Source organism: Malaclemys terrapin, chromosome 12 (assembly GCF_027887155.1).
Source record: "Malaclemys terrapin pileata isolate rMalTer1 chromosome 12, rMalTer1.hap1, whole genome shotgun sequence".
In the NCBI taxonomy this organism is placed as follows: domain Eukaryota; kingdom Metazoa; phylum Chordata; order Testudines; family Emydidae; genus Malaclemys; species Malaclemys terrapin.
In genome coordinates, this window is record NC_071516.1 from 21727757 (window position 1) to 21747824 (window position 20068).

Genomic DNA, 20068 nt, shown 5'->3' on the forward strand with positions numbered 1-20068 from the left:
ATAATTTCTCGGGGGGGGGGGGAGGGGGGAGGATGCAGGGAGAAGAAGTATTCAGACAACTTAGCTTTGGAGTTCTGTGCTATTACTGTAGGTGTTAAATCATTAAGCAGTAACAAGCACGGCTCCTAGATCTCAGGAATTACTCCTCATGGGGGAATTCTGAGCAAACAAAAAAAAGTCTGCACACAGTAATTTAAAATTCTGCAATTTTTATTTGTCAAAATAACACCACCACATAATTATGCCAGTTTCAATTATTTTAGTAATTTATTTCAAAATACCTGCCAGCAAATGTGTGTAACAATACAGACACACACAAAAATTCCCCCAGGTGTACAGAGTTAAAGAAACCCCTATGACAACCCAGTTCCTGTTTCTCTGCCCCTTCCCCCCCCCAGAGCCCAGCTGCAGGACCCCCCCAGCCAATACACCTGAACCCCCTCCAGGGCCCAGCCATTTCCTCCCCACCCTCCAGCCCAGACACCCATCCCCCTATAACCCAGGGATCCAGAAAGACAAAGCCTGTTGCTGGGTCACAGGCTTGTGTGCAGTTTCCTGCATCACCATCTCCTTCCCTCAAGGCATGCAGTGAGCTACAGCTCCTAGGAGCTCTCTACTCTCTCCCCTTCCCCTTGCCTGCAGGGTCTTCTCTGTGTGAGCTGGGCTCTGCCAGGTCCAGCGGACCCTAGTGGCAGCCAGCAGCACTGCAGCCCATTTCCATGGGGGAAGGAAATTATGCGCTAAAACCATTAATTTCTGCACATTTCTGCATTGCGCAGTGGCGCAGAATTCTCCCAGGAGCAAACTACTGAGGTAAGCCCTAGCAATAAGGGCCCTTTGTTATTCTCTTCCGGAGGAATCTGAAGAGAAAAGCAATCAACTGAAATAGCCTGTTTGCACGCAAATATTTGTGAGATAGGGAGAGAAAGAATAGGTCTTTCCACATGTGTATTCGGAGTCAGAGATGGGAAAAGGTTATGGGGGTCATTTAACAATTATGGTGGCTATGTCTTTGCCCTTACAGTCAAATCATGCAGTGAGTAGTTCGTATAAGTAGTCAGTTTTTAAACAATTTGCTTGTGAATTTTAAGTGTTAGGACACATAAGGCAGAGTGGCTGCCTTATGATGATCTTTATATAAAAATCAAAATTAAGTGCCCGTATTTTAATGTTTTCACATCCACTGAATGCTCAGGAAAGATGACATTTGAAAGCTCTAAACACTGAAATAATTTTACTTGTTTTGTACCTGGCATACATCAGAGGAAGCAGCAGCACAAACCTCTCCTATATTGCCCTGTCAATGTGTTTCAGACTGGACTGGATGGGATCGCTTCTAGGACTGAGAGCATACCTTCTGTGTTCTCTCCTGAAGGCAGGAAGTCATAGCTCACAACCATTCAGAGTGGCGGACTGCTGTTTATTCAACAGCATCAGAGGAAAAGTCTCTGAAAACAGCCTCAGTGATTTCTGAAACTCCAGAAGCCAGATACTCTTAATATGTCAACAGAGTGTAGATGTATTTCTGTTACACCATTTGAAAGTTTTAAAGAAGTGTACCTATTTTTGTTTAAAGCTATACACTTCCTTTGGGAGAGAAGAAGCGCTGCCTTAAGTCAGTTTTACTTCTTAACTTCAGATTGCTGTTTTGGAACAAACACCGCCAAGTATTAAGGGTCCAGGAAGGAGTAGATTGTGAGGTGTGGTATCAGTACAATAAAAAGGAATTTTTATATATTCTTAGAATATCAATAAGTGAAAAAATTATTTTTGTGATGCACTTTTAAGATGATCTTAACATGACATCCCAAAAGCTGCCCGGCAGGATGGATAAATAAAGTTCTTCCCAAATAAGAGACAAAGTGGGAGTCTGGATGACAGGATAGGTCATAACACTAACTTTCACTTCTGGAGATTTGGTTTCATCCACCTTTGGTTATAAATGAGCTAAACCTAGTTTCTAAAGGACATTTGTCTACATCACATAATTTGGATGTCTAGTCTATATATTTTTTATAACGTGCTCATCACCGTAGTATCTCAGCGCCTGACTCTGCAGCATCTAAGCTCCTACTCTCTGCTCAAGAGAAATATTAATGATTGGAGTAGCAAGTCAAGGGCGAGATGCAGGCTTTTTCTTTACTGCCAAAAATGGTGTTTTTTAAACTCAAGACAGCTATCTTGATATGAAAATATAGTCAAAGATGACAGTTTTCTAAAGCTAAACAATATTAAATCCTCAGTTTCCCAAGTAAAAAGAATAATGCAACAAGATTAAAAACAAAAAGAAGGAAGTGTATTTATGTTAAATAACGCTGTATGTATAACAGCCAGGAGTTCCCTAAAGGTAGCTCTCTCAATGAGCTATACAGATCTCAAAATCAGTCCTGTCATACAAAATTAATTTTGATCAGACATTATCCAGAAATGTCAATAGACTATTGCATTTCCTGACATCCCCTCCTATCTTATCACCTGACTCAGAGTTAACAAACAAGGAAACGTTTGGCAATCAATTTCCAGGTTGATGCCCTTTAGAAACACCAACCTGCTTTCAGCAATTTTTTTCCCCAATTAATCAGACAGAGCATCATTGCAAGTTGAGATTCAGACCACAGGATTTAGGAGATCACATAGCATTAATTCTCATAGCAACAGCACTGTTCAAAGTAATATTTTTATTTTTTCAAACCCTCCCTCCCAAAAAAAGAAGTTTTAAACTGCTCGGTCTTCAGAACCAATTCCTGAGCTGTAATTTGACTTGGGAACACAGAAGAAGAAAAAAAAAATAAAAAAAATCAAGAGAAACCTAAAAATCACCCAGAAGTATTGATCCATTTTTATATCTCCAACTACTACACAGATACCCTTGGGTGAGTTGGTCTGAATCTTTAATCTGATTCAAAGTGAAGACGAACGAAAAAGGATTTTCACGCTCACCTCGGGCGTCTCCTCGCAAGCAGCGACCTATCCCGGCTGCTCCTTGGTGCTGTCCTTCCCCGAGTGCTAGCTCCACAGCTCCCATTGCCAAGTGCAAACTGCTAGAGACTTCTTCCTCCCACACTCATTACCCCAAGCTTTATAATGATCATTAAAGGCGAGATCCAAAAAGTTTTTCCTCATCCTCTCAAAATGTTAACACTAGCTAAGACAGCTCACAAAGGAATCCTGGGATTGGATACGGACGGCTTGACTTGGGGCTTGCTGCCTTTGGTTACAGCTAAAGCAATGGGCTCCTGAGCACTGGAATACCTCTAACTTTCTAGAATCCAGTGTAAAGAGAAAGGTAAAAGATGAAGAAAACCCTTTATTTACAAAGGGAAAACAATTTTTTAAAAAGCTAGCCTTGAATTTAGCAAAGAATGTGATCATTTAGTTTATCTTGAACACAGTTGCACAAAGATACATTTCTCAAGAACAAGAAACCATTTTACAAGAACCAATTCAGCTAATGTATTCTCCCAAAAGCAATCTATGTGAAATACAAGCCCTATTTGGATTATATCTATATTACATCAAGACCTTGAAAATGGTCTTCCTTCGTGCCTGATGATTCTTTGTCATTCTAACAAAGTAAAGAGATGAGCTATGGACAAAGTCCAAGAACAGATTAATTCATGGCTGAGCCAATCAATCCTATGGATACAGAAAGTAACTCATTCAATCTCACAAAACAGGGTTATTGGGTAACAAAACTGGAGATGACATTCAATGTTAAGTGCAAACTAAAGCCATTGGAAAATATAATCCAACTATACATACAAACTGATGGAGTCCATAAATGGGTGTATAGCCGAGCTTCTGGCAGTCAGAAGTTTAGGGACATCCAGAGCATGGGGTTGCATGAGGACCATCAATGACTAATAACTGGGTGTCCCTAAACCTCTGACTGCCAGAAGCTGGAACTGTATGATGGGATGGTTCCCTCAATAATTCTGCCTGAAGCATCTTTCACCAGCAAGTATCTGAATAGAATTTGCCCCCCTTCTCCTCCTGAAATAAAACATAGCAAGCTGTCCTTAAAAGGCCATTCAGCACATACAACAGGTAGTATGACTAAGATATGCCTCTATGTCCTTTGCAGAGATTCCTGAGTGGTGGTGGAGGCCGGCAAGGAAAAAGCCCGGAGAAGAGAAGACTCAGGGGGCACATGATAACAGTTTTCAAGTACATAAAAGGTTGTTACAAGGAGGAGGGAGAAAAATTGTTTTCCTTAACCTTTGAGGATAGGACAAAAAGCAATGGGCTTTAATTGCAGCAAGGGTGGTTTAGGTTGGACATTAGGACACACTTCCTAAGTGTCATGGAGGCTGTGGAATCTCCATCACTGGAGAGTTTTAAGAGCAGGTTAGAAAAACATATGTCAGGGATGGTCTAGATAATACTTAGTGCTGCCTTGAGTGCAGGAGACTAGACTAGATCAGCAGTTCTCAGCCAGGGGTCTGAGGCCCCACTGGGGGCTGCGAGCAGGTTTAAGAGGGTCCGCCAAGCTGGGCCAGTGTTAGGGCTGGTCTACACCGTGGGAGGGGGGGGGGTGTGTGAAAATCGATCCAAGATACGCAACTTCAGCTACGCGACTAGCATAGCTGAAGTCGAAGTATCTTGGATCGAATTACCTGGGGTCCACACGGCGCGGGATCGATGGCTGCAGCTCCCCCGTCAACTGCGCTACCGCCGCTCGCTCTGGTGGAGTTCCGGAGTCGACGGTGAGCATGTCTGGGGATCGATGTATCACGTCTTAACGAGACGCAATACATCGATCCCAGATAAATCGATTGCTACCCACCGAAACGGCGGGTAGTGAAGACGTACCCTGAGACTCACTGGGGCCCAGGGCAGAAAGCTGAAACCCTGCCATCCCAAGCCCCATCACCCGGGGCTGAAGCCTGAGCAGTTTTGTTTTGTGGGGGCCCCTGTGGCATGGGGCCACGCAGAACTGCCCTGTTTGCTACCCCCTAACACCGGCCCTGGCTTTTATATGCTGAAAAACAGTTGTTGTGGCACAAAGGGGCCATGCAGTTTTTATAGCATGTTCAGGGGGGCCTCAGAAAGAAAAAGGTTGAGAACCCCTGGACTAGATGACCCCTCAAAGTCCCTTGCAATCCTACAATTCTAAAGAGAATGCACAACATTCTCAGAATGCATGCAACTCAGCTCTCCTTAGCAAATATCCCAGACAGCTGGGGAGGTTGTTCTCCCCTGCTAGAGCAAACCAATTAAAGGATGACAGCCAGCAAGCACCACACACAGGGGAGTAATGCTATCCCAACTCTGATTTGTATCTGTCTCCCCCTACTGTAAGGAAGGATCACACTCACTTGGCTCGCCCAGAACAGGGCAACACTGGAGAAAGAAAACTTTCAGTTGTTAAAAAAAATAAAAATAAATCCACCCACTTATAGACTCATAGACTCATAGACATTAAGGTCAGAAGGGACCATTATGATCATCTGGTCTGACCCCCTGCATGCTGCAGGCCGCAAGACCCTTCCCTGGACTCTACCGTTGAAGTCCCCAATCCTGTGTTTTAGTGACTTCAATCGGCTGAGACCCTCCTGCTAGTGATCCCTGCCCCATGCTGCGGAGGAAGTACATGCATGAGAGTATATGACCCTATTGTCTCTAGAGCTGTTTGCAGAGTGCATATAAGTATCTGAATAGGATTTGCTCCCCTTCTTCTACTGAAATAAAATGCCTGAATACTTTAACTTCTACCCCCAGCTTCCAGAGTCATTCATGAACAACTCTACAACAAATGTACGTATTAGATGGGAAAGACTAGTAAAAAAAATTGTTACAAGAAGAGATATATCTTCACATTATCATTTTTAATAGCTTTAATGGCATGCTGAGTCTGCAGTAAAGGAGCAGGTGGCTTTTTACTCCCCATCTGGTGGTCGTTAACTGTGCCGTACAAACCTTGGAGTAGGTCATTAGTATTGCTCAATTCCTCCATTTTGTGTATACTGCTCATGTTGTAATGAATCATGGTGTCACATGGATCTCTCCAAATAGCTCACGCTTCCAGTTTCCCAGAAGACTGCACTTGTCTAACCTGTAAACGTAACTTCCCGGGCAAGCTGGAACTGGAACATGCCCATCCTGACTATTTCACTTTACCTCTCTAATAAGGGATCCTAGTCATACTTGCTATGGCTCTGCAACAGCAGCGGTAGATGAAAGTAAGCTGGATAGATGCTAGTCACATTCAGGCTCTGAAACCCACCCCTCCCTAGGCTTCAGAGCCCGAGCTCCAGCCCAAGCCTTTACACAGCTATTGTTAGCACTGTAGCATGAGCCCACGTCTGTAGACCCAGGTTCTGAGACTCACTGCCTCAGGTTTCTGCTTGCTATGTAGACATACCCTAACATTGTCGACAAGAGTACTAGAAACTATGGCGGCAGTTGGTGTTATCTGAACACCATCACACAAATTGGACATGGGCTGAGAATACAGAACTTGTTTCACACCGGCTATTATTCTCTATTCAATGGGAGTAACTTTCAGCTGACATGGGTCAGACTCAGAACAACCCACAAGTAGAGACTCCATAATTGAACATCAATTAAAGTTCACAGGGTGAACTTTTGATTACTGCGAGTTTAAGAGTATGTGTACTTCTGTGTTCTAAAATTCTGCTTGTGGACATCAACAAGAAAAAAACAGAAGCCCTTCTCCTGCTACTTATGCAATACCAAAATAGTTTAAGTCCACAGATTCCTTAAACTTCCAATTAAAAGACCACAATGTTACTCAACTATTTATCTTTCTAAATCAAACTTCACTCACCGCTCTAACAGGAATGTATACTGAAGGAGATGTGTTCCATCTCTACCTGCAGTAGGTTTTTTTAGGCCACCTCTTAAATCTCTCTCAAAACAAGAAACTGCAACCTTCGAGTAAGATGAACAGCTGTTTCAATGAGTTTGGCCCTTATTCACATATTGCAATATAAAACCTGAACAAGAATATAATATAATATATGGAAATATACCTATCTCCTAGAACTGGAAGGGGCCACGAAAGGTCATCGAGTCCAGCCTCCTGCCTTCACTAGAGGACCAAGTACTGATTTTTGCCCCAGATCCCTAAGTGGCCTCCTCAAGGATTGAACTCACAACCCTGGGTTCAGCAGGCCAATGCGAATGCATTTCTATGAAAGAAATCTTCAATATAAACTTTGCCAATATTTAGAGGGGAACAGGAGGAGATGAGAACCCAGTCCCACATTAACATATTAAAGTGGAATTTTAAAGCAGAATTTTAAAAGTAATTGTTAAAAAATTAAGACCTATAGAAGTAGCAGCACAGGGAGAAAACCAGGACCCAAATAGTCCCCACTCAGCAACTTTAGTTTTCATGTGTCAGGAGCACATGTAGAGCACAAGAAGTAACAAATGCCAAGACACATAAAAAGCTAGCTATACTTAGGGATTGGTAAATTCACATTAAGCATTTTGCTAACTTTTACCATGCAGCTGTACTTTAAAGTACTGCTGATGGCTAATGAAAAATATTAAAAATATTCCAGAGCTCTTTCCTGGTGGTGCTTTACTATGAACATTTGCACAGAAATGAGAGCTTAAAAGTCCCACATCTACACAAGGGAGTAGTCCACCAATACTTTAGGAAGTCTTAAGTGGTTAGACCTGGTCCACAGTGGCCTGGCAAACAGTGCTCATACAAGTACTCTGAATGGGGTCTTACACCGCTTTAGAGTAACTGATTTTATACACAGCTTTATCCACAATGTAGATGAGGCCTAGAAATTTACTTACTCTTATGGTTCATTCCCTACCTCAAATTGCCTAATCCTCCACTGGTGAAATTCCCAAATGGTTGCTGTGGAAGTTTATAAAATGCTGCAAATCAAGGATTAGGACTTTAGCAAGCACAATACGTAGCAACAGGGGATGAAGTATTTAAACACAGAGATCCTATTTCCATATAAACATCTTAAAGTAAGGGGAAAGCAGAAATAGTAGAATCGTATCTACATTGAAAAATAGTCTTAAATTCTCCCTGAAATCATAGGTTTCAGAGTAGCAGCCGTATTAGTCTGTATCCGCAAAAAGAACAGGAGTACTTGTGGCACCTTAGAGACTAACAAATTTATTAGAGCATAAGCTTTCGTAGACTACAGCCCACTTCTTCAGTATGCATCCGAAGAAGTGGGCTGTAGTCCATGAAAGCTTATGCTCTAATAAATTTGTTAGTCTCTAAGGTGCCACAAGTACTCCTGTTCTTTTTCCTGAAATCATAGGTGCTCTTTAAATATTTAAGTGTTTTAAATTACACTAAATACTGCAGCGGTCAAGACATAAAACACACACTTAACTAATAAATCCTGACTATACAGAATATCTTTGGAGAGGACAGATGTGTGATCTAGATGATCCTTCTGGCCTTGAAATCTGACTCAAAGATGTGTTGATCAGGATGTGTAACAGAGATTAGTGGAGTTGGGTGTACACTATGGTTTCCTTGAGGAAGAAAATTATCTCTATTTGCTGTTTTAAAGAAGTCTATTAAATGCAAAACCGCTCTACCTATGAAATTATTAATAGGATAAAATTCCTATCTTTAACACAAGCACCCATCCACATGGACTGTGGTGATAAAATGAAGATTCACTCCTTCAGAGGGGCACCATGAAGCTCATTAGCAAGCCATTCTCTCAGCATACCAAAGGTAGTGTTTCAATAAGGCTGAATGTTATTTTTACAGCTAACTGTTGTAGACATGACAGTTTAAAAAGCACACACACACAAAACTGTACTAAAGCCATAATGGTAGATTATGAGAATGCACAAATGGGTTTATGGTTGGGATGGCCAAAAAATACCGACCAGGAATCTAAAAAGATACTCACCAGGATCTGCCTGGGAAGCAATTTTTGGCCCTAATAGAGATTGACAGGAACCCTTTAATACAACAACTTTCTATTGTCTCGGTGCATTCCCCTCTTTACAATGAAACTATCATATTTTCCACAGATTAGCGCCTCCAACTTCAAAAAAGTATTTATATAATTTAACTAGATGCACAGATTTGTTTTTCTTGAATAAGAGATGTACACTGATGCCAAATGACAAGTAACAATGACTGGCCTCGCTACATCTCTCCCCAAATCCGAGCCTGCACTGCCCCCATCCCATCAGGATAAGTATTTCAAACAGATTATGCTTTCCCCAAAGCTTTCCAAAGGCAAGAGGAAAGCATGTTCAATGCTGTCTGACCTTGTAATTCCTTCATGTTGGAAACTAGCTATTTCCAACTTCACAGCAGTTGCCAGGACAAGCTAAATTTTCTCCGGCTAAACTGAACTACTGTAGAGGCTGCTTTCAACTGAAAAGGCCATCAAGATTTAAGCAACAGATAAAACAAAGGTTCTTCCAAATGAAGCTACAGTCTGAAACATAACATTAAGGGGCACTGTTCTGCAATTTGCTCTTTACAAGGGATAAAAACAGAAATACCATATGTTAATATCTGATATCTGTGTTGTAAGATGATGGAAAAAATATCCTCCCTACATATTTGAGAGCTTACAGGTTTCTGTCAGTGGCAATGCTATTCATTTAAGGACTGTCCCTTCCCTGATCATCTTTTCTCATTCCAGATCCCATCTTCTCCCCTTCATTAGTTGTTAAAGGTGACCTGCCAAGGGCTTAACAAAGAATTTGGTTTGTGTCCTTTTTTGCTTCTTTGGTGTATAAAGGTCTAAAAGGCTGCTCACCCCATTCCCCTTGTGACTACCTTAACAATAACAGGAGAGTCAACTCTGCTTTCCATTGGTTTGGGGGATCTCTGAGAAGGAAGTTTATTGTTAGCTCTAACACAATTGTTTTATATTGAATATTATTGTCACCTGCAATAGTACTCAAAAGATGATTTAACAAAACATTTTTAGCCAAAAATTTAGTCACTGGAGTTATGTAGGTATTGACAAAAAAACCAAAAATACCAAACGGTTTTAAGAAATCTGGCTAAATTCCCTTCCCTTCTCAATTGCTCAACTTTCACTCTTGGATCTGATGTCACAATTCTGTAAATTTTTAAGTCATTATGGTATCTTTATAGCCCAAACAAGACCTGAATTTCTCAATTTAAAAGCATGGGCACGCATGCACATGCCAAAGCCAACCAATAACTTTCAGGCATTCTTTATGCATCATAATGCATCAAGAGGGCACAAGCACAATTTTTTCCCCCTTGCAAGTCACCTTTCCAAGGACACATGATCCTACAGGGGCACCAGTGAACAGGAGCAGCAGCAGCAGCTACAATTATTAGCTATTAAAAAAAATGACATGCATATAAAGAACAATATTTGGGCCAGATTCTGATCTTAAAGTATTGTAAACCTGAATAGCTCTGAAGTCAAAGGCATTATTCTGAATTTACGCCAGCCCAGGGAGTTTTACAAACACTATGCTGAGAATGTGTTAGATGCTACAGACTTGTTCACACCAGGGAATTTAAAAACAAAAATTCCTTACCAGAGCTACAACTAGTTCAGCTGAACCAGTGATGGGAGCCCTAGAATGGACAAATCTCCCCTTGCCTGTCCAGATGAGGTTAACTACTGAATCAATTAAACTGCTGAGAAGCATGTTTAACTAACAGCTGTAAATGCTGGAAGCTACCAGAGGCATGTATGGTGGAAATTATTTTTAATAAAAGTTATCTAGAGCAGACAGTCAATAGGAGTCCAAGGACAACAGCAAACCATTAACGCTATTCCCCTTCACAGATTTCATTGTAGTTGACAGAACCTACATTCTTCCACCTTTTTGTTTGTCTTTTCCCAGCCCTTCTTGCTGTAAAGCAGCTTTACAACATAACCCAGAATGCTGCTGTCTTTTGACTCTCCAATCAAACTGAAACAACACTAAGTGGAAACCCTCCTGAAGTTACCTTAATGGGAAATTCATTTTGAAGTCTAATTATGATACTTGCTTAAATGCTGACATTGCTGAATAGGTTATAACCAACAGTCACGCGGGGGGAAGGGGAAGGCATGGTTGGACATATTTGTCAGGTGCTGCTTGCCTGTGTTAGTCAAATCAAACAGGACACTCTAGAGCAGGGGTTCTCAAACTGGGGGTTGGGACCCCTCAGGGGGTCATGAGGTTATTACGGGGAGGGTCGCGAGGTGTCAGCCTCCACCCCAAGCCCCACTTTTCCTCCAGCATGTATAATGGTGTTCAATATATAAAAATGTGTTTTTAATTTATAAGGGGTGATCACACTCAGAGGCTTGCTATTGTGAAAGAGGTCACCAATAAAACAGGTGGGGGGAGGGATAGCTCAGTGGTTTGAGCATTGGCCTGCTAAACCCAGGGTTGTGAGCTCAATCCTTGAGGGGGCCACTTGGGGATCTGGGGCAAAATCAATACTTGGTCCTGCTAGAGAAGGCAGGGGGCTGGACTCGATGACCTTTCAAGGTCCCTTCCAGTTCTAGGAGATGGGATATCTCCATTAATTAAATTAAAATTAAATTCAATTAAAAAGGTTGAGAACCACTGCTCTAGAGGAGTTAGGCTGTAAACACCACATATGTAACAATTAATATTCTCTTTCTATTTGGATAATTAAGACACAGGATAAAATTAGTTAAAAAGGTGTAGCTAAGAAGATGTCATAACACTTAACAGCATTCTACTCCCATCATGTGGATTGTGGGACTTTCTTATGAAACTAGAAGCCACAAAGGCAGTTCAAGCCAATAAATATTTAGTAATGACTGCCTGTCTAACAAGTATTAAATTAGCAGAGCCAGCTCAAGCAGAATTAAAAGATAAGAAAAATCAGCAAGGATTTGTCCTCAACATTTTCCAAGGTGGGATTATTTCTTATTTGAAATTGTCCCTTTCATAGAGAAAGAAGCCACCGTATCTCATCACAGCCTATCCCTTTAGTCAAGTAACAACAAAGGAGAAATGACAATTTACACCAGCTGAGGATCTGCCTCCAATGTCACTTTCATTAACAGAACAGTGGCTTGATGCAAGGAGCTTTTGTTATTTCAGCAGGTATTGCTTTAACAAGCATTCTGTGAAGTCACTAATAGAAGAATTTGAGTCAATGCGATGTGAAGTACTGTACTTGCTATAATTACATATCACTGCCATTTCTACTCACAGTGCAGCTCAGGAGGAGGTTGGAATTCAGTGGTCTACCCAACAAATAACTGAAGTTACAGTTGTGCTGTTTGGCTTGCTAAAGTTAAATTCAAAATTTATGTTATAAATCCTTGATAAACTGTGTGTCTAATTCAAATGTGAAGTCATGCACAGATCTGAAACTTTGCATAAAAGACATCTCAGCTGAGGAATGGGTTTATTTTGGGACATAAAAAATGAGGCCAACACTGCAGATAAACAGAAGTTACCTCACAGTGTTTTTTCTCCCCTCTCATTGCTACAATGTTAAGACTTATTTTATCAAAGCAGAAAGTCTGCGGGCCCATTAGTCCAGGATACAGACCTTTAATTGTTTTAGGGAGTTTTGCTGGAACATAATAGAAACAAAACTGATTGAGATTAATAGAAGCACATGCATCTCTGCTCTCCCAAAAGACTTGCACCAAGTTTTAACCTGAAAGCTGCCCTCATATACACCAGAACAATTAACACAACCGATTTCAACATCAATAATGAAACACTAGTTTTACTCAGCATAATGAGGTTAAAGGGATATTACCAGGAGTAAATTTTAAAAATTTACATTTCACTAAGTTTAATTTGCAGTTGATATTTCTGAGACACGTTAGGAATAACCAGCTTGCTACAGTGTTTCATTTGTAACAAAGACTGCAGCATTCCTTATAAAACTATGCTACAGTATAAGCTCCAAACACTGCAATAATGCTATCGTAAACAACAGTAAAAATAACTGTAGAGTTAATATTAAAAAGTGCTTTTAAAAACCAAAGATGAGCAGTTTTCATGAAGTGTTGCAAGCAACCCCAGCTGCTGATCCGAATACAGGATCGGTGTGGCCCTTATAAGAGTGCCTACATTGTGAAAACATCTCAGTCAGGAAATGATGGCACTCTGCAATTCTTACATTTCTTAGGGCTCAGAACATGCATTTATCACAAGAAGAGAGAAGAACATTTGCAGACAAGCAAGACATATGCTTTAAATGTTTTTAAAATGCCATTAAAATTGTGTCTTTTGGATCACAATCCAGAACATTTGACATTAAAGACAGCAGACTACATCATGCTCCCAGGGAGGTCAATGAGAGTTTTGCCTCTGAATCCAGTGAGTGGAAGAGAGGCCCCAGTATGAGACTTGGCTTCAAGTTTACTAGTTTATACAGGTTCATTTACTGCTATGTAGTGCCTGCAACAACATTGCTTAGGTATATATAGAACTAAATTCCATAAGCATTTCTGCTCTTCATTAAAAAAAACTACACTTACATGACATCCAACTAAGCAGAGTCACGTACAAGCTTATTCTTTAAACTAACTATGAAGTACCTTATAATTTTCAGTCAATGGGATACCTAAAAATGGCTTTGAGAATCTTGGAGTTTTTCCATCTTTTTAAGTTAAGATCAAACTAGATAAGTGTTATAACACCCACATATTTACAGAAGAGGAAATGGAGGCAGAGAGATTAAGTAACTTGCCAAAGGTCACTTTCTATTCCTGGCTTTGCCAGTGACTTAGGAAGCAGGAGTCCTGAGCGCTCGTCTACTCCTCTTAACAGGCCACAATTACTCTCTACTGTAGTTTAGAATACATTTTCATTTTAATACACTTGTTATTCATAAGTCTTTTGGAAGAGATTTAAGAAAAAAAAGATTTTTCTTTATAATTAAAAATATATTAAAATTAAGAGCAGGCTGACATTTCCTGAACTCATTACTTTCCTGGCAACATTAGCAAAACCCAACTGCTACCAGTGCTGTGTGCATCAAAAAAATGATACAAGATATCTTATCAAATCTTATTTTTCTAAAAAAAAGTTAATTAATATTTAAGTTTACTCCTTTCTGTTGAGTCACATTTTTCGCATGCCCAACTGTCAGCTTAAATGTGCATCTCATGCAAGATAGAAAAACACATGCTAAAGTGGCCTCTGAATTTCCATCACTTACAAAGTATTTGCTCAGCTCCAATGCCATTTAATTTAAATTTCCCTTTTCAAGTGCTCCCTCCACAATATAAAGCTGCCTCTAACCGGTCATATTAATGCTCATGACAACAATACAAAACTGCCAATTTCTGATAAGATACTTGCTTTTCTCCACTTTTGGCATTTTTAAAGTTAGCTATTAAAGGAAGCACCTCTCACTCAAGCACATTCAGCTTCTAAAAATAAGCTTCCACGCAGCCAGACAATCAAAATTTGTGCTCAAGTCTAGTTAATATTTCACCGATTACTGCAGTGACGTTGGCCTTAAATTCCATCTTAAGATATTTAGTTAAATCAACAAATGGGGAAATTCAGTGAGGGGCCACATCTTAACAACCATTTTTATACAAAACAACCGTTAATTTTTAATAGGCGTTCTGAACACAGAATAATAGACAGGAAAGATATGGCTTTATACCGCAGAAATAAAATTGTGGGTGTTGAACATCTTAGGAGCTCCATATCCAATTTGGACATTTAACAAACAAAGATATTTTTCTAATTGCTATGTTCTGCAAACACAACAGGAAAATTGAAAGTCAAGATGGGTTCCTTCTAGCCCATTAGCAATAAGAGGTTCTTCAATTGGAACTTGGTTAACAATGCTGTTGATGAAGCTAAAGCCAGAAAAGAATCCTGCTAGTTCTTGCATACCTAGAATGTCTATGTAGGCTAACAGGAGTAAAAAGTAGTAACATATATCTCTCTACTTTGAGGATAAAGATGTGACTCAGAGTACACATCTGTTGAGTAAGAAGGTGCCATTTTCATAAAGTGAGCATAAAGGTACTTTAAGATATTTCCTACTAGAAAATAAATTTTCTTTATACTGCATTCAGATTTTGAGGATTTTTTTAGCTCTTTTATAGCACTACTCATCTTTACATCCCAAAGCATTTTACAAAGGAGGACAGTATTATCCCCATTTCACAGATAATACATACACTTCAGGTTGATGTTTTAAATAGCACACCACTTACAAGATTGTCAACTTAAAATGATATACACATACACAGGAATCACTTCAACCACTTCTAGACCAAAGATGGCAAATTCTTAACGGTGTACAGCAACAACAGAAGACACTTCAGGTGAAGAAAAACACTATATTCTAGTTATATGGCAGGGGGAATTTGGGTAGTTACACAAAATGCAATGACTAAAGTTAGAATTTGTCTGGGACACACTTGCTACGAGTGGCATGGATATTTAGTGATCAGAAATGGTCAACACTTCCACTTTACACTTGGCCTTGATTCTAGGACCCTTTGATGCTAACATCATGATACTCCATCAATTTAGCCCCTATTAAAAGATAATAGTGCCAAAAATTGAATCACCGACATCCTTGGACGTTGGAGATCTCCCATTAACTAGAGGATGCGCACCCACTTTGCTTAGGTTGTGACATCTGAAGTGATTACATTACAATGGTATAGTCAACGACATAAATTCCAAGTTTTCTGTCTTACTAAGAATAATTACAAGTGTGTACCTACTGTATTACCGACAACAACCATAGAGTATCAAAGAGTTCTTTGTTCCAACAGCAAGTATCTTTGCTTAATGCTTATATAGTACCGTATGTGGATTGAGTAGTCAATACCACATTGACTCTTTCAGGACTAAATACTTCCCTTCACTCTTTTAAGTGTAAATAGTTGGGAGCCCTAGGCTTCTGTCCAGGCCCTGCCTCCTAACAACAACATGAGACAGCTCCATACCATCTCATTAAAGTACAAACCAATTTTAAGTGCTCAGAATAATGTATATGGGATTCTTTCCACCCATTTCTACTCCTTGCAACTAACTAGAATCCAAAACAAGAAGTATATAAAGCCCAGACTCCCATGGCCATGCCTAAAATGAAAATTGATATTTCTAAGATCAACATGTGACAATATCTGACACAGAAGTGAGAGCTACTACTGTACAGTGGAAGCAAGAATGAAAGAACCTTAGAGCGAAGAGAGACAGCAGGTTCCTGAAGTAGATTCAGCTTTGGTGGCAAGGTCAGAAAGGACATGGACTATCGAACAGTGTTACTCCCTTAACAAGCCTAGCAAATGCAGCATTCAGCACAGAAGAAGATTTTGTCTTTCTGTTGTCTGAGACAAACTACAGTGATGACTAATGACAGTCAAAGGAAGACTTGGAATCATGATGGGGAGGAGGAAGAGTTCTATGACACCTTCATCACTTGAAATTCATCAGGCATATTTGATTCTCCACTTATATATATTTTGACTGAGATATGTGGTACATTCTTAGTTTAAATCTGTGTACTAGACTTCCTTCAGCAGTTGTGAAATGACAAGAAAAACCCACAGAGTCAGAAGGGTGTCAAGTGCTTTATGTTCCTAAACCACTCCTAATTGGGAACAATAAAAAGAGTGTGCAGCCAGCCTTAATATCTAGGGGGCAAAACCCTGTTAAGATTGTCCACTGGAAGAAGGACTAGAGGAATCAATGATTTCACATATCTAAATCAGCATATAACTGGAGCTTTTCCCCCCAGAAAAACTTACCCTAAAGCAAGTATTTCCTACACAGGGAGGTTACAAATATTTATAGACATACTTTTACTGAAGTAATTCTAAAACTGTTTATTACAGTTCCAGGGAATGAAGTATCTTCCTCTCTCCCTTAAAATAGTAATTTATCAAGTATTATTTTACCTGTAGAGGGGAATTTTTTTTTAGATAGCATATTTGTATCTGCACACTTTTGTTATACACATTTACATTATATATTTATATTATCTATAAAATGCATTATGTGCATAAATATAAAAAGATGTGCATACACAAATATTCTATATTTATGAATATTTACATGTATAGCAGTTTGCAAAGCAAGTAGGCATCAAACCTATTGTCCACAACAACAGTCCAATGATTACAAATGCCAAGAACCCAGCATTATAAAAACAGTATTATTGCAATGGGATTGGGAGGCAAGATGAAACCACCTTAATAAAGAGGTGGAGTGAACTCAAACACTTTTAGACAACAGGCACATCATCCTCACCCCCCCCCCCCAACCCAACAACTTCCCATCCCCTTACTTAGGGGACAGACAGAGCTTTTCATGTAAACCCAGTCGTTTGACAGTGACATATGCATGCAGAAGCAAATTGTACCTCCCCCTCTCATCCCCCTCTCCACTTTTAAGTATACCACCCACCAGCTTGGGAAAAAAACTGAAACCAATATACCACCCAGCAGAATGCAAAAAATTAGTAGCCATCCTCCTAAATGCAATCACCTATAGAGATCCTACAACCTATTTCCCAAAAATGAACAGCCAACTTGCAAACTTTCTGAAGTGATGCTACCTTCCTTTCTGGAATTGCTTACACTCCTTTTATTTATTTTTTAAAATGCAATTATTTAAATTAAATTTTTCTACCCAATAAGGTAAAGTTAGTTCAATTAAACAGCAAAGAAAGAAATAAGCCTGGTCTTAAAATGGATGCAGCAGAATCTTTTAAAGAGCAACATGTTGCAACCACCTTTCATTTTGGGGGATGAGAGGGATTGACTGAAAGAAACAAAACTGGAGAGCAGAGAGAGGGGTGGGTGGAATAAAGGCAACTTAGTGATTTATTTAACATAAAAACTTTGCCTTTCCCCTTCTCTGGGAGGGTATGTGGGTCGGGAGGTGATTATTTCTCCCGTGTTTCTCTGCAGGAGACTCCTGCTCGGCAGCTCAGGGGAGGAGGAGAAGGAGAGAAAGAGACACACACAGAAGAGAGAGGAGAGAGAAAAAGAAAATGGCGCAGAGACTAAGTCCTGACCGTCGACAAGGCGACTTTCCAGGGAGGAATCGGGGCCCAAAGGGAACCCCAGGAAACCCGGAGAGGCCTGATCTGGGGCCTGCATTGCCCCCACTAGGAGAAGTGGGGGTCGGATGGAGCCTAAGCCCCTCGGAAGCAGGAGCATTTGGCAGCTCGATGGGAACAATGGGGCCGGTGAGCGAGGAGACGGGACTTAGTCTCTGGGACGCCATGTCTGTCCTTTACCATCCTCAGTAACACAGAAGAGGGGGGAGCGAAAGGGGGAGGTAAAGTGGGGTAAATCGCCCCCAAAAGGCGGGGGTGGGGGGCAGAGACTCACCGTTCGCTCGGAAATCCGCCTCGATCTGTAAAGACAAGTGGAAGGGAGTGAAAAAATCATGTATGTTTTCAAAAACAGCAAAAGAGCCTGATCCAAGGGGCAGTTTAAAATGAAGAGGAAGGAAATCGACTCACCGTCCGTTTCCCACACAGATACGTATTGGGAGGGGTGTCCCCCCCCCAAATCAAGGGCAGGGGGCGAAATTCAGACTTCCTAGCGCCCCAAAGTTTTAACCTCCCCCCAACCTATTTTAAGTCCCCCCTCATGCTTATGTACCCAGTCTCTGGGGCACCCCTGCCCTGGTACCCCTTCCCCCCGCATGAAAAAGGGGGGCACGTTCCCATCCTCTCCGGATCTGTCTTTTAAAGGGAAGGCAGGAGAAAAAAAATCCCCCTCTCCAGTGTGTAGCTTGGCTGGCATTTTTCGGGGGGGGGGGGGAGTTACAGACCCTTTATGTGTCTATGGGGAAATCACCAATCACAGAGAGACTGATGGAGCCCGCGGGGTAGTGATCAAGGCATCCCACCCTAAGTGTCCGAGGGCAAATAGGGAGGGGGGAGTCAAGGGGGTTAAGGATCCAGAGCTCGGGGGGGGGGGGCAGGGGAAGGGACGTCCCCCCTAAGGTGATATGGGGATGAGGTCACCCCGTGGCCCCACAGGATACTGTGGGGCCGGGGACACCTCCAAGTGCCTGAGGGGATTTGGGGGGACTGGAGGTCCCCACTGGGGCCCCACTGTCTGAGGGGATATTGGGGGGGGTGCGTGCGGGTCCCTCACCTGGGAGTCGTTGTGCAGCTGGTCCCCGCTCATGCCGGCTGGTGGGGAGGCCTACACAGGAGCAGAGGCGCCTGGGAGCAGCAGAGTCTGAGGCCGAAGGGAGAGTGCAGCCCCCTCACTCAGCACAGCAGTCAGTTGTGTAACAGACTAAGTCCTCGTTTCCCCTCACTGCGCAGGCGCCGCTGCTTTTAAACCGGGGGAGGGGCTGGGACGGGAGGGGGAGAAGGAGGAGGAGAGGAGAGACGCGGGTTCCAATATTTGCATGCTCGACCGCGGCTCGTCCCCACCTCCAATTATAAGAGAGTTTGGGTCATATTAGCATTCGAGCCACGCCTCCTCTCGGCTCTCAGAACTCCGGGTTAGATTTGCATGCGAGCCACGCCCATCCCTCCTCTCCGCAATTTACGAAAAACGCCGGTTTGCTATTTGCGTCCCCTGCTCTCTTCCCTCCTTTTAGAACGCCGGGTGCTATTTACATATCCGGTTCCGCCCCTCCAACCCTCTCCTCCAGACACGAAGGAAAGGCCGGCACTTATTTGCATATCCGGCCTCGCCTCCTCCAAGGAAAGACTCCTGCCCCCGGCAGCAGATGGGATGAAAGCCTGTCCCAAGGTGCGCGTAACGCGCATGCGCAAGAACTCCCCTGCAGGGATGCTCTATTTGCATGTGAGGCCCCGCTCTTTCTCTGCAAGCCTCACTGACTGCTGACTGTCAGCTCCAGCTAAGGGTTGCATTAGAAGGGCAGAGGAGCCAGGTGCCAAAGCTGGAGAGCGGTAGCAGCGGCTTTATTTTCCGACCTGCCTCCCATTCAGTTCTTCTCAGCTGCCTCTGACCCCAGTACGCAGAACAGGGATCAAACAGCTGCTAGGGTGATAGGGTGGGTGGGGGAGAACACTGATGGACAGCTGCCGGGAGATCAGGATGGACAAACATGAGCCGGTCAAGCAGGCTGAGAGAATGATATCAAGAGGATAGCAAGAAGTGGATGGAAGTGTGTGGGATTGCACACATGCATC

General features: G+C 41.9%; 1 protein-coding gene across 1 annotated transcript in view; it reads right to left on the reverse strand.

Moving 5' to 3' along the window:
- TOP1 (DNA topoisomerase I) overlaps positions 1 to 19204 on the reverse strand; it is an 80038-nt gene extending 60834 nt beyond the window's left edge. Inside the window, exons 1-2 of the mRNA XM_054045704.1 lie at positions 19053 to 19204; positions 18276 to 18300 (exon numbers count right to left, since the gene is read on the reverse strand). Of these exons, the coding sequence (XP_053901679.1) occupies positions 18276 to 18300; positions 19053 to 19085 (58 nt within the window). The 5' untranslated portion in view covers positions 19086 to 19204. The remainder of the gene's footprint in view (positions 1 to 18275; positions 18301 to 19052) is intronic.
- Positions 19205 to 20068: the final 864 nt, after the last annotated feature.